Below are 15,623 nucleotides of genomic sequence, written 5' to 3' on the forward strand. Positions count from 1 at the left end.
ATATCAACGTGTCCAGTAGCCTTTGCTCTGTCAGGAAGTAGGCGGGACTTGGTGGAGCCTTTAATTTTTTTTTTTTTCTGCCTTTCGATCAAATATGGACGTACGAAAAACACAAATGCTTATGATTCATAATTATCATAAGCAAGGCATATTTCGCCCTAAATGTTTATTTCTTGAAAGGAGGTACAGCTAATTCAGCTAGATAATCGAAAAGCAGAGATTCTAAGCTTTAAAATGACATATTGGGTGTCTATATTGAACCTATAATTATTCATAAACACAGACAGATATTAAATATTATTTTTTTCTGGCCCGCTGGCGGGCCAGGGTGTGTTAAGAGGTTAAAAGCAAAAGTTATTGTCGGTGTAGGCCTGTCATGATAACTAATGAAAATTGTCCCAGTATTTATTGCAATAATGATTTTATTGTGTGTGTGTGTGTGCACATGTGTATAGTTCAGTTCTGTCTCTGTGCGTTGAGAAGTCTGACTGCCTGGTGGATGAAGCTGTTGCAGAGTCTAGTAGTGGAGGCTCGGATGCTCCTGTATCTTCTGCCGGACGGCATCAGAGCGAAGAGTCCGTGTGAGGGATGGGTGGGGTCGTCCACAATGCTGTTGGTTTTGCGGATGCAGCATGTGGTGTAGATCTCAGTGATGGAGGGAAGAGAGACTCCGATGATTTTCTCAGCTGTCCGCACTATCCGCTGTAGGGTCTTGCGGTCTGAAGTGTTGCAATTCCCAAACCAGACGGTAATGCAGGTGCTCAGGATGCTTTCTACAGTGCCTCTGTAGAACATGGTGAGGATGGGGGGTGGGAGATGTGCTTTCCTCAGTCTCCGCAGGAAGTAGAGGCGCTGCTGGGCTTTCTTGGTTATGGAGCTGGTGTTGAGGGACCAGGTGAGGTTCCCTGCAATGTGAACACCGAGGAACTTGGTGTTATCCACAATTTCCACAGCAGAGCCGTTGATGTTCAGCGGGTGGTGGACACCTGGAGCTCTCCTGAAGTCAACAACCATCTCCTTGGTTCTGCACCAGTCCGTCAGCCACTGCACCTCCTCTCTGTATGCTGACTCGTCGTTCTTGCTGATGAGGCCAACTACAGTTGTGTCATCAGCGAACTTGATGATGTGGTTTGAGCTGTACTTTGCAGTACAGTCATGAGTCAGCAGAGTGAACAGCAGTGGGCTGAGCACACAGCCCTGGGGGGTGCCAGTGCTCAGTATGGTGGTGCTGGAGGTGTTGTTTCCAATCCTGACTGATTGTGGTCTCTCAGTCAGGAAGTCTAAAACCCAGTTGCAGAGGGAGGAGTTCAGGCCCAGCAAGCTCAGTTTTCCTATCAGATGCTGAGGGATGATGGTGTTGAATGCTGAACTGAAGTCGATGAACAGCATTCGAACATAGCAGTCTTTGTTGTCCAGGTGGGTGAGAGCCAGGTGGAGCGCAGTAGAGATGGCATCGTCTGTTGATCTGTTTGGACAATACGCAAACTGCAGAGGGTCCAGTGAGGACGGGAGCTGGTTTTTGATGTGCCTCATGACCAGCTTCTCAAAGCACTTCATGATGATGGGAGAAAGTGCAATGGGACGGTAGTCATTAAGGCAGGACACTTGAGACTTCTTCGGCACAGGGATGATGGTGGTCGTCTTGAAGCACGTCGGCACGATTGCAGTACTCAGAGAGATGTTGAAAATGTCCGTGAGAACATCCGTGAGTTGTTCTGCACATCCTCTGAGCACTCTGCCAGTTATGCTGTCTGGTCCTGGGGCTTTCCGTGGGTTGACTCTGAGTAGAGTTTTCCGCACATCAGCTGAGGACAGGCACAGTACCTGGTCGTTTGGAGGAGGTGTAGTCTTCCTTGCTGTCATGTAGTTCTGTGCTTCGAACCTTGCGTAGAAGGAGTTCAGTGCATCTGGAAGGGAGGCATGACTGTTACAAGCAGGGGAGGGTGACTTGTAGTTGGTGATGGTCTGGATGCCCTGCCACATGTCCTGGAAGTGGGCGTGGATTTTCTTTGCGTAGGTGCGCTTTGCCTCTCTGATCCCCCGGGAGAGCTTGGCTCTAGCTGTTCGGAGGCCAGCCCTGTCCCCTGACTTAAAGGCCTTGTCTCGGGATCTCAGCAGCACACGCACCTCTGCAGTCATCCACCGCTTCTGGTTGGGGCGGGTTGTGATGGTTTTGGAGACAGTAACATCCTCAATGCACTTGCTGATGTAGCCAGTCACTGAGTCTGTGTACTCCTCCAGGTTGATGGAGTCATCAGAAGTAGCAGCTTCTCTGAGCATGTCCCAGTCAGTGTGCTCAAAACAGTCCTGAAGAGCAGAGATGGCTCCTGGAGGCCAGGTTGTAACTTGCTTCTTCTCTGATTTGGCACGTCTGATGAGCTGTCTGTATGCTGGGGAATGTTAGTATACACACAATCGAGCAGGTTAGCTCCACGGGTTGGAAAATCCACATGTTGGTGAAAGCTGGGCAGCAGAGCCGGGTTGACGGGTTGCCTTTAGGAAAAGTCATAAAATTTCAAGTTGGAAAAAGATAATTAATAAGGTATTTTTTTCTACAGCTAAACATGGTAACGGGTCACTTTTGACCTGCAAGACAACACAAGGGTTAAATAAAGCTGACATATCAGCTCAATCACGTTAACGGGATACCTTCGCAAACTCAGTGAATAGAACGGATTCAAGTTTTGGAGTCACAAATCGTCCCTCTCTGGTGAGAATGGGTAATTGCACCGAGCGTGCGGAGGAATCATTTTAAACTGGGCGGGTGTGATGCCGTCTCCTTTCAGAGCGGATGAATCCGATTCCAGGTTATGTTCAATCAGAGAAAGAGAGCACGCTCAGTCAGAAACTGCTGAGGGAAATGTCTTCAGAGAGAGTTATTATATACGTTTGTCAGTTTTGTCAGTGTAAATGAATGAGCTACTGAGTTTCCCCTTCTGAAGTCTCCATTGCTCCACCAGCTGCTCACGTTCAGTAAAACTGAGCCAGATCCTCTTTTAGAGGCTCTATATGTGACGTACTGTAAGTACGTAAAAACACGTGACATGGCCAGAAGAACTCCCATGAAAAGTGACCCGACTTCCCAGTTTTTAGAATGAATATATGAGCAGGCATATTAGCAGGGATGGTTGTTCCAGCACACTGATACCATTAAACACTATATTTTATTCCTTCTCCACTCAGAAATGCTTCTGCTCTCAGATAAAAAACAAAAGAATACAGACTGCCACTTTAAGATATATGGATCACTAGTCACCTGTGTTGATAGGTAAATAAGTGACTAATTAAACACATGTTTTCAAAGTGAATTTGCTGAAAGTCTACATTTGGCATGCAAAAAAAAACAAAACAGAAAGTGAAAGTAAAACTGTTTTTGACGTGACCAGAGGACCCCCCCGAAATCGGGCCGAGATTTTCCACCACATTCCTCGGGTCGGGTCGCATTGGGCTCCGGAAAATAGTCCGAGATGTAGGCAACGAAATAGCGAAAACTGAAAGTGACAAAACATTTGTGTTAACTGAATCTAATAAAAAATATAAAAAGTAATTAAAAGGAAAAAGCGTATCTAACTGGAACTGTATTGTTTGTTTATAAAACTAACTAAAACAAACTGAAATTACTGATAGAATACCCTCATTTTCGTGTTTAATTCATTTATAAGCGCTGTTGTACAGCGGACTTGTACAGCGGGCGGTGTTGTGGCGATTCTGTTTGGGAAGCGGAGTCGGATTCAGCAGGGAGTCGGATATGGCACAGCAGCAGCAGCGAACGGCACCTCGTGGTCCGTGGCGTTTGTTCTCGTTTAACCTCCTAAGACCTGAACTCTTGCATGGCATGCATTTTTTATTTCTCTTTGCTATGTGGGCTAATTGGCACCTGATTAGTGTAAAAACAAAGAATTATCTTTTTACATGATGTAGTTTCTTAGAAAAATGATGTCCACATATGAGGACTTTAGTTTTATATTTCGATAAAACACAATGAAATCACAATTAGTAATGATGTGCAAAACATTTATTTTATGCCTGAACACAGCAGCATTTTTTGCCTGAGTGCAAAACAAAAGTAGAAACAACAATTGTGCCCCTCTGAGCAATATGGATCATTTTAAGTGCTGCTTCAACATGAAGAAATAACAAAGAAAAAAACAAACATTTTCTATTTAGTGTTCATTTACATTTCTGAACAATTGCATTAACATTGCATGAAGCATGAAACATTTGAAGTGCTGCTTCAACATGAAGACAAAGTAAAAAAAAATTAAATTTGTATTTACTGTTTTACTGTTTTTTTTTATTTCTGAACAATTGCATTAACATTGCATGAAACATTTGAAGTGCTGCTTCAACATGAAGACAAAGTAAAAAAAAGAACATTTGTATTTACTTTATTTGTATTTAGTTTTTTTTTTATTTCTGAAAAATTGCGTGATGCATGAAACATTTCATTTACGTTCCAATACTGCTACTTGAAACTTTTTTCCCTGTGGGAATGTGTTTACACTTATGTGTGAAATGCTGTGTAACAGTTGCGATCTCCCTGTAAGCAGAGAAATACCTTGCATGTAACACACTGCACTCGAGTTTTCCCTGAGCAGCCTTTTGCTCTGCAGCGCGCTGCATTCTTCATGTTTACCATCTCTGGCAGATGTGCATTGGCCCTTCTGCGGAATGAGACATGGGGCACTGCCTTCACTGGACGCTTTTTCCCTTGGAATAACACGACTGGGTCATCCTCTTCTGAAAAGTCAGAGCTGTCATTGGCATGCTGAGCCAAGAATGTCATGGCCACTTCCATTCGAAATTCAAGGAACTGCATGATGTTCTTTTTTAGCGTGCCACATACAGTCAGGTCTTTGCGGTACAGTAGCCAGCTGTTGGATAAAGCCAGATCGGTAAAGTGCATCAGCATCCGCAGTGTCCATTTCTATGTACGGCCACTCATGCGATAGTAACTCATCATTCTATCGGCAAGGTCAACTCCACCCATCTTGGAGTTGTATTCACGGATGATATTTGGTCGCGAGATGGTCACATATTGTTTCAGCTTTTTGTTCCATCTCTGGCAGTTGTCTTCTGGCTCTCTAGCATGAACAGAAGACATCATCAACACTGGTTTATTGTCATACCATTTCACCACGCAAATCTTTCCATCCTCAGTGGTAACTGAGTACCTCTTCCATCCTTTTTCATTGTTTTGTCAGTTGGTAGCTTCTGTACTGCTGCATTGACCCGATTCTTCATAACTGTACCAGTTACATGCATCTGCTTCTTCATCATATGTTCCATGACTTGGATGGATGTGAAGAACCGATCACAGTAAATGTTTGTATTAGGATGCAGAGTTTGAGACAGACGATCTATCACCAAGCCTCCCAAACCCAGATCCCCTGGTTGTTCAACCTGCTCAAGGAGTGCATCTGCACCTTGATAAATGTCAAAATCCAGCACAATACCATCTGCTGTTGCACACACAAAATTTTTCATGCCAACTGGATTTGGTTTCATTGGCAGATATTGTCGCCATGGACAAGCTCCTGTGAATGGAATCATCTGCTCATCAATGGAAACGCATTGTGGTCGAGCTTGAGATTTGCAGCCTTTCAGAATGCGGTTCAGAAAAGGCCTCACCTTCCAGAATTTATCACACTCTCTCAGATCTTCTGGAACATCATCATCAATGAGCACTTTGAGTGATCGCCTCAGTCTGAAAAATCTGTCACGTGTGAACTTTTCAGTGATGGCGGGCAGTTTTGTTGTTTTGGACCAGTACATCCTGATTGCAGGATAGGGTACGCAAGACATCAAAATACAGGCACCAAAAAAATGATAAATTTCATCAGTTGATGTGTTGAGTGGGGCCCCACTTCTAGACAGTGATGTAGCATTAGAACAATCTGCTATCATTTTCATTAAATCTTTATCAATATACTGTTCTATGTAGTCCAGTGGGGTCCAGTTTTCTCTGTTCTGCACAGTTTCCTCCTCATGCTCAAACTGGGCTTGATTTGGTGTTAGTGGAGAAGCCCGCCATCGCATCCCACGCCCCTCTTTGACCTGTTCTTGATGGCTTGGTCCTGGTGTTGTCTCTTCAGGGACATTGTCTGAGACATCAGCCGCATCTTGCTGTGTCCGAGAGTGACGTCTAGAAGGCCGTGATCTGGCAATGTCACGATCGGAGCGATATCCTTCATATTCATCACGGTGACGTTTACGTCCCCTGGTAGGCTGAGAGGGTTGTGGAATGGGGTCCTCACACCCACTACTGTCCTCCTCACTGCTGCTTGGCACCTGTTGTGGGGGTTGATAGTCAGTATCCCCCACGAGATCGTCGATGTCTGACAAATCTTCCACCTCTGAGTTGTCATCACCCATTAACTCCAGTAACTCCAGTGCTTGTGACAGAGAATACCGCTCTGGAAAATAAAATCATGAGAAAAATGTAAAAAAAATGTAGATTTATTTATAAAACATGCTAGATCTGCTTGTACTGAAGTAAAAAATGTTCTACCTAAAACATTACAAAATACAATTTAATTCTTACATTATGTTGTTAGCATATATGACGCCCTTTCAACTAAACTAACAAAACTAAGAGAGATGTAGATTTACTTATAAAAAACATGCTAGATCTGCTTGTAAAAAACTAACAAAACTAAGAGAGATGTAGATTTACTTATAAAACATGCTAGATCTGCTTGTAAAAAACTAACAAAACTAAGAGAGATGTAGATTTACTTATAAAACATGCTAGATCTGCTTGTACTGTAGTAAACAACTTTTTTCTACCTAAAACATTACAAAATACAATTTAATTCTTACATTATGTTGTTAGCATATATGACGCCCTTTCAACTAAACTAACAAAACTAAGTCCGCAAGTCCACATATGTGGACATCATGTTTAGCGACATGGTAAATCGTTACAGTTGCTAACTTTTGTAAAATTTGACTTTCATAACAAACATTGAATGCTTTTATACATATCTGATCAAGAATCAGCCACAAAATCTGATCAATTTCTTTACCTGGTCGATGTTTGTATCGGGAGTTCCCATCTGAACTTCTGGGTGTGTTGTCAGCCATCTTGAATCGAAACTCTAAGGTGTTAAACTCTTCTGCCACCACTAGGTGACAGTATAATTGCTTCATAAGAGGACACCAGACCCTTGTAGAGAAAGATTTATTGTTGTGGTCTAGACAACCCAAAATGTGAAGTCCACACATGTGGACGCCAGGTCCTAACCGCTCGCGCTAGACGCAAAATACGACAGAAAACACTGAGAAACTGCAGAATTCTGTATGGGATTACAATATGAGCGCGAGGCAGATGAAAAAGAAACAGGAAATACAGTGTGTGAGAACCTTTACCTGTGAGTAGCTTATACTAGAAATCACTCTCACTCTTTCTCTCCCTCCCTCTCTCTCTCTCTCTCTCTCTCTCTCTCGTTTGTTTAGATTAATCTCTCTGATGAGATGTGTGAAAACTAATAAAAACTACAAGCCCACCCTAAAAACAAATTAAAACTTATTGAACTGTAGAAGAAAAAAGAAAAACAAAATAAAATTAAACTATAATAAAAATGAAAAATGTTATAATCACGTAGCTCTGGGCGCACGTGAACGCACGTGAACGCCTCCGCGTTTGACTTGCAGCACGGTTTGTAGCTGTTCTTAAAAAATAATTTTAATTAAATAATAGTTCTATGCTTCTATGTTACAGTGTTAATTAACATAATTCTGATTATATTTCGCTCATTTAAACAGCCTGAAAACAGCCAGTTTATGGGGTGGGTTGGGTCGGGCTCGGGCAGAACGTGCACGGGCTCGGGCTGGGTTGGGTCGGATTTTTTGGGCCCGATCTAACCTCTAAAGCACGCCTGGTTAAAAGTATCTGCTAACATATAGGCAAATACAAACAACAGTAATACACTGAGGTTGTCAAAAATCATCACACTTACCAACACAGAAAATGATAACTTGCTTTTACATCCTATTACATTAAGGACAGGCAGTCAGCCAATACGTTTTATATACGTGCATACCTTAGAGAAGTCAGCCTGGAAGTACAAGAAGTTGGCATGGCCTTAATTAGGGCTCAGGTTGGTTAAGATTATATACAATTACTCTCAGATTTTTTATTGTGCAATTCAAATATATGGATTTGTTTAGCTGACTTAAAAATCATATTATGACAGGACAGTCTATTAATTCTGCCCTGCGATGGATCGGCAGCCTGTCCAGGATGTATACTGCCTTCCGCACAATGCCAGCTGGGATAGGCTCCAGCCCCCCGCCCCCCTAAACGAATAAGGCGGTTGATGATGAGTGAGTGAGTAAGTGAGTCTGTTTATATAATGGGGATGGGGATGTAGGTTCATTGACTCTAATCATTGAATGTGGTATAAGTCCCTTGTATATTCTTGTAGATTTCTAATAATTGCAATATATAGCGCAGAAAAAAATATCATGCAGCTCTTATTTAAATGCATATGTCCACATGTTTTTTTATAAGCTTGTATTAAAAAAAAAATATTGCAGTATAAATTTTCCACTGCCGAGAAATTCAAACTGAGATTCCATCACACAGTTAGCACCGGTGCACCAGTTCCACAGCTGCTGAAAACTGTTGCTTCACTGATGCAACTCACTTGCTGCCATAGACAGCATTACATCTGTTTGTTCTGAATTGCATGGTGCATCCATGCATCTTCACAAGTATGTGCTTACATATGTTTTTTTTTTAATAGACACACTTACATTTTTCTATTATTAACAAATAGAAAACTCAAAAACAGTTCACACAAAATTCTTTACACAAAAAAAAAAACTCTGACAACTAGATTGGAAAAAGACAGACAAAAAATTATGTAATCTTCTAAAGCAAGCAAATTCTGTAACAAATAAGCAAAACAATTAAAGCATCACTGTACCATATAATCCATAATACAATCTCAGGTTAAATAGTCACTACTCACATCTCTGACTGCGGCGCTTGCCTTTATACGGCATTCTTCCGTACACATCCAGCAGGCTGTGCATGATTTTCCTTCAGGCAAAATTGCTTAAGTGGCCTTTTTGCTGTGGAGCCCAGGTCTCAGGTACCAACTCCTGGAGAGACTGATTGAACAGAGCTAAAAATGTACACAGACGCATGCAGGCACTACTCCAGACTGTACCACTGGCGCTGCAACAGGGGTGCCGTCAGATCCGTAATAGACTCATAAATAATTCAGGCGAGTGAATTGTCAATTAGGAATTGGCTGAGCCTGGAGCAGCCTTTAAAAGCTTTGTGTACTTGGAGATATACCGAAACGACCTTTTCTCATTGTTCCCCTTTTTCCTTTCAGAGATACTCATTTAAATAAGCTGCTCAATGAGCAACACGAGTTAGATTATTATTATAAATAATTATTATATTAATTATAAATAATTATAATTATAAATAATTATTATATTAATTATAAATAGACTAAATTATAAATAGACTAAAGTTAAAATTTAAGGAGGTTTTTGCTCCATTCTTCAATATTTCAGAAGAGATAGGCCCAGATTCTGCGCTTCCTAAGTGATAAGATATCTAAAAATATTCAGCATAAAATTTTGAGTCAGCTTTTTAATTTCATTCAAAGGGATTCAATGAGCAGGGGTGTTTAATTATAATCACACAGGAACTGCTGATATTTTTTACAGTTTTGCTCTTTTAACCAACTCGGACTCAACGTGGCTTTTGCTAATTTGCTAACAGCGTATTCTAAAAAAAAAACAATAATAACAATAATAATTATCACTGGGGCATGACTGATATAAATATGTTGGGCTTAATTTTTTACACTGATTTGTTTGAGAGGTTAGATATTAAAATATAAAAATAAGAAATATCAAAAACAACACAGTCATTGCAAAGTCCACAGAGCACCTACTAAGGATTGTACAAAATATCAATATTGCGATATAACATACTGTCAGAGTGCAGCAAAGAGAGGACATTGAGGTGGACGCAAATGTGAGTATATTTATTAATAATACACAAACAAACCATAAAACAAAAACTGAAACAACAAAGAAACCACACGTAACCTGTAAGTGACGCAAATACATACAAAACCTGACAACCTAACACTGAAAACACAGGGGCTTAAATATGCATGGAGGGAACAGGAAATACCTGGGGACAGGTAATGAGGGAACAGAGCTACAAATGAACACCGGTGGGAGCACTGAAGACATGGGCAGAGACAAGGAGAGACACGGGAGCCATGTGCTATGACAAGGGACAGGACAAGGATGTGACAGTAGCCCCTCCAAACAAGCAAGTCCTGGGCCACGTAAAACAGGACCCCAGGAAACAGAAGAGGAGAGGGGCCAGAAAGGACATGAGACAGGACAGAAGAGAAAATGGACAGGGGACTGCATACAGGATGAGACCAAGGACTGAACATGAGACTGGACATAGGATCAGACCGGGGACTGGACATAAGACTGGACATAGGATAAGACCAGTGACTGAACATGAGACTGTACACAGGACGAGACCGGGGACTGGGCATGAGACTTGATATAGGACGAGACCGGGGACTGGACATGAGACTGCATACAGGATGAGACAAAGGACTGAACATGAGACTGGACATAGGACAAGACCGGGGACTGGACATGAGACTGGACATAGGACGAGACCAGGGACTGGACATGAGACTGGACATAGCACTAGACTGGAGCCTGGATATGAGACTGAACAGGAGAGAAATTGGTGCAAAAGACTAGACAGAAGAGACTGGGAACTGGACATGGGACAAAGACAGAACAAGGAAATTGGACTGTAGACATTGATGATAATTAGACAAGGGACTTGACACAGGAGCCACTGGCCCTGGAGCAGGAGTGGAGTCAGGAGCCACGAACACTGAAGCAGAAGTGGTGACAGGAGATGTCAACACTGAAGTAGGAATGGCGGGCACCATTGGCACTGGGGCAGGAGCAGTGACAGGAGCCACTAACACTGAAGCAGGAGCAGCGGGCACTGCTGGCACTGAAGCAGGAGCGACAGGAACTGCTGGCACTGGAGCCGGAGCGGTTGGCACTGCTTTCACTAGAGGGAGCAGGAGCAGGAGCAACGACAGGAGCCATTAATACTGAAGCAGGAGCAGTGGGCACTGCTGGCCCTGGAGCAAACATGAACAAGACAGTCTCAGGTACAGCTGGTGCAAGTGCGGTAGGTATAGCTGGTTCAGACATGGCAGGTACAGTTTGTGCAGGCGTGGTGGGTGCAGCTGGTGCAGGCGTGGCAGGTACAGCTGGTGCAGGCACAGTAAGTGTGTCCAGAGCAGGCGTGCCAAGGACAGCAAAAGCAAGCATGGCGAGGACAATCAGAAGGCGGCAGGAGCTGCAAGAGCAAGCACGGCAGGAGCTGAGGACGTGGGAAAATGAATCAAACACTGGAGCAACAGGTACCGCTGGCACAGAAGACAAGCAGACACCACCACCGGGAAACACAGGAGGATGGCTGGTACCGCTTGCAAAGAGTAGAACAGCTGAAGCTGCTGGACCAGGGCTCACCCGCCACGTCCTGGTGGATCTTCTGTTAGGGTGCAGCAAGGAGAGTACGTGGAGGCAGACGCAAATGCAAGTATATTTATTAACAATAAACAAACAAACAAATCATAAAACAAAACAAAAACTGAAACAACAAAGAAACCACACGCAAGCTGAACAAATGCAAACACATACAAAACCAGACAACGTAACTAAAAACACAGGGGTTAAAATACACTTGGAGGGAACAGAAAAAAGGGAAACATCTGGGGACAGGTAATGAGGGGGCGGAGCTACAAATAAACACAGGTGGAGCACTGAAGACATGGGCAGAGACAAGGAAAGACACAGAGAGCCATGTGCTCTGAGCTAGGACAACAAACAAAGGAGGGGAAAAACATGGAGGCTGACAAGAGACAGGACAAGGACGTGACACACACCGCTTTCATTTGCGGTACAATATGTTTAGCAAATCAAATGAACGGGCTAAACCTCTAGTGAAGAATATTGGTTGTCAATTTCTCCAGAAGTTGGTAACACAGATGCCATGTAGAGAACTGTCCAGCGATAAATTAAGTATCGCAGAATCACAGTATTTTTGTCACACCTACTGATAGCACTTCTGTCTCTCCCACACTCAGCTCTACCTGTGATCTCCAGTCTACGATACCCAGAATGCAACACAAACTGATGTCACTCCCTCTCACGATCACATGTCATGACACAGCACCTACAGGAAGCCAGTTGCCTGAATATTGATTACTGTGTACACCCATGTAAATAGACCTTTACTACACACTCACCTTGCTGAGTATTGTTGGTTTTTTGCCGTTGCTGCCACCGCTCTCCATAGAGAACAGTGGGAGGTGGAGCAAAAAATGCTTTGCATCACTGCAGGCAAGAGTGTGAACGTACAGTCAAAATGAGCTGGATCCTCTTTTAGAAGCTGTACATGTGATGTAAGTACGTAGGGACGCGTGACGTGGCCAGAAAAACGACCCAAAACCCCAGTTTTTGGAACATATAGATTAGGCTTAGCAGGGATGGTCATTCCAGCACACTGGTATCATTAAACACAATATTTTATCCCTTCTCCACTCAGAAATGCTTATGCTTCAGTTTAGAAACAAAATAATATGGACTGCCACTTTAAAATTTGTGCTGTTGTGTTTTGTACAAGTTGCAGTCGTTTCCTTGGAAAGTTTAGTAAATCCAGCACATATTTTTTTCAGATGGTGCCTAGCTGCGTTTCCCCTACAGTGAGAATCCAACAGTAGGAATATATTTTTTTCATATTGGTTTGCCTTGAAATATACTTGAAAATAATAATAATAATAATAATAATAATAAATACATTTTTATGTGTGTAATACCATTTCATTTGTATTATTCAATGTTATTTTAAAAAATATGTTTTTTTTATCATGATGTCATGGTGATCTTGGGGTGGCCCTGGTGGTGTTAGGGCCCTAAGCAGTCGCATAATTTGAGTATGCCTTGAGCCGGCTGTGCTGTCACACCATTTAATTTACCCCTATAAAATTAACTATTGGCTCTTGTAATAGGATCATTGAGAAGCAAAAAATAGCAAATGTCACCTTTTTAACCTGAATTCCATGTTTTTTCACTGTCTGATTGAGAGAGGCTCAACATTTAAACTTTGTTATATAAATAATTGATAAACAATAGTTTAGGGAAAAAACAATAACTATAATCATAAACTAAAACTTAACAATGTTAAATATTTTGTCAGGTAAATAGATCCATATTGTATTAAAGGTTTTGAATACTGTGTTGAATGAATTAAATACTGTATTGAATTGTGAATTGTCCCTTGTTAACCCTGTTCATATTTTGAATCCCATCATGCTGAGTCATTTTTATTAATATTTTGAAAATAAGAAAAGTGAAAAAAGAAATAAGAAAAGTGAAAAAAAGAAAAATAAGGTAAGGCGCACCGGATTATAAGACGCATTGAAGATTTTGGGGAAAAAAAAGGATTTTAAGTGCGTTTTATAGTGTGAAAAATACAGTAGACTGTTTATGATTTCTGCGCAACATAAGCAGAAACGTATGAAGCTTATAATCTACATATTTTACAGACTCAGTGTATTGTGTGCACTATTTTAAGGTGGAATTGAAAATGTAAATGTGAAACTAAAAGCATCATACTCTGGTGGCTTTAGTAGAAGACTCAATTAAAAGATTGCTTTGTTAAAGTGGGTTGCAGAAGGATTGTGGGTAAATTTGCAGTACAAAACTACAGTAAACTGTAGAAGGACCAGTTTAAGTGTTACAGAAGTGGTTCCAGCAAAAGCACACAACTCAACCACTGGTAAAAAACAACAACAAAGAAACTACAATCAGTTCTTTAATGATATAGAAGAACCTCTTCTGGTTCCACACGATTCATCTTTTAAAACAGTATTTAAGATGGTGATTGGTTCCCTCTAGTGGATCATCATGATGTCACACCCAAATTAAATCAACCTGTTTTAAATGCTGGTTGAAGCTTCCTTAAAGGATTACACAATGCTGACACAATTCTGATTATAATAATGTACGTTTAATATACTGAATAATATACTGAATAAAAAAAAACATTTTTTTCTCATTATTATTAATACTAATGTATAAATATATATTAATAAAATTTATTATTATTATTATTATTATTATTATTATTATTATTATTGTTATTGTTATTGAAATGTTTCTCTACACTGTAAAAACAGTACTCTAAGAATAGAATACACACACAATATAAATATTTAATGTGAGTGAATAAGTACATTTATATATATATATATATATATATATACATACGTATATATATATATATATATATATATATATATATATATATATATATATATATATATATAAATAATCTTAAAATTATATACAAATTCATTATTATTATTATTATTTTTAAATATTTTATATATATATATATATATATATATATATATATATATATCACTTAAAAAAATATTGAATCAATGCTGAATAAACCTTAAATCCACGTACACAAATAAATAAGTTCTGATGTTAATATTGAGGGATTTTTTCTTGCAATTTTTTCAAGCCTTTGGCTTGATCACAGGAGGCTTGATCTTTAATTGATCTTTAGTTTGATTATTAGATTTCTGTCAATCTGCTTTTGGACAGGTGTAAATAGGACAGGTAAGACGAGCGGAATAGTGTCCTACTTGGGGAAAGAAGCTGTCTCAGAACTGGCTGGTCCTCGTATTCATACTTTTGAACCTTGTAGACTTCCTCAGACAGCGGTAAGTGCACACACCACCCTCTGCAGACCTTTCTGCTCAAGAGCTGAAAGGCCTACTTCGTCGGCCTCGATACATTCATAGGAGCTCCCGGAGAAAGTTAGTTTTTTCTCACTCTGGACACGCCATTCCATCTTTCTGGTCAGCTGCGCGTTCCGTCGCAACGCAAACACGTCATCAGAATGCCGCTGCCCTTCCAGCTAAATGCATCGGCGTTACCATGACAACGCTACCCCAGGAGCAGGAAAGAAAACGTGGAGTGTATTTTAAGCTACTCCGGTTAATTCAGAGGCACACTTCTCCATTCAATATTAAAATTGAACAGCTAAACGCACAATCGCTGACTAACAAATCGTGTTTTATACATGATCATATTTTGGACAAGCGCTTCGACCTCATTTGAGTGCCTGGCCTTCAAATGTAAAACTTCCCCTGCTGTGCAGATATTACTCATTTATCGTCCACCCAAACCTAACCCACTTTTCATCCCTGAGATACAGAATCTGCTTTCATCATTTTGTGCAGTTTCTACTAACACTATCATCCTTGGGGATTTGAACATCCATGTGGACAACATCTCATGCCGCCTTGCTGTTGAATTTCTGCAGTTACTTGACTGCTTTAATCTCAGACAGCTTGTTGATGTCCCCACACATACCAAGGGGCACACTCTTGACTTGGTGATTACTGACTCTGCCTTTGTTGGCAACTTATCTGTATATGACTTGCGTGTGTCCGATCATCAGGCTGTTTCCATGGAGTTGACATTCCCCCCGTCCCTCAGAAAGTCCAAGCGTGAAA

The 15,623-nt window shown here is 41.1% G+C and overlaps 1 protein-coding gene across 4 annotated transcripts in view; it reads right to left on the reverse strand.

The window, feature by feature from the left end:
- ralyl (RALY RNA binding protein like) overlaps positions 1–15,623 on the reverse strand; it is a 76,430-nt gene that overhangs the window by 23,521 nt on the left and 37,286 nt on the right. Inside the window, exon 1 of one of the 4 annotated variants that reach the window (XM_049483028.1) lies at positions 8,979–9,233. The exons of the other annotated variants lie outside the window; for them this stretch is intronic. Within the exon in view, the coding sequence (XP_049338985.1) occupies positions 8,979–9,042 (64 nt within the window). The 5' untranslated portion in view covers positions 9,043–9,233. Of the gene's footprint in view, positions 1–8,978; positions 9,234–15,623 lie in introns of those variants that run through there. 4 annotated transcript variants of the gene reach the window in all.

This window comes from Astyanax mexicanus, chromosome 8, assembly GCF_023375975.1.
Source record: "Astyanax mexicanus isolate ESR-SI-001 chromosome 8, AstMex3_surface, whole genome shotgun sequence".
Taxonomy (NCBI): domain Eukaryota; kingdom Metazoa; phylum Chordata; class Actinopteri; order Characiformes; family Acestrorhamphidae; genus Astyanax; species Astyanax mexicanus.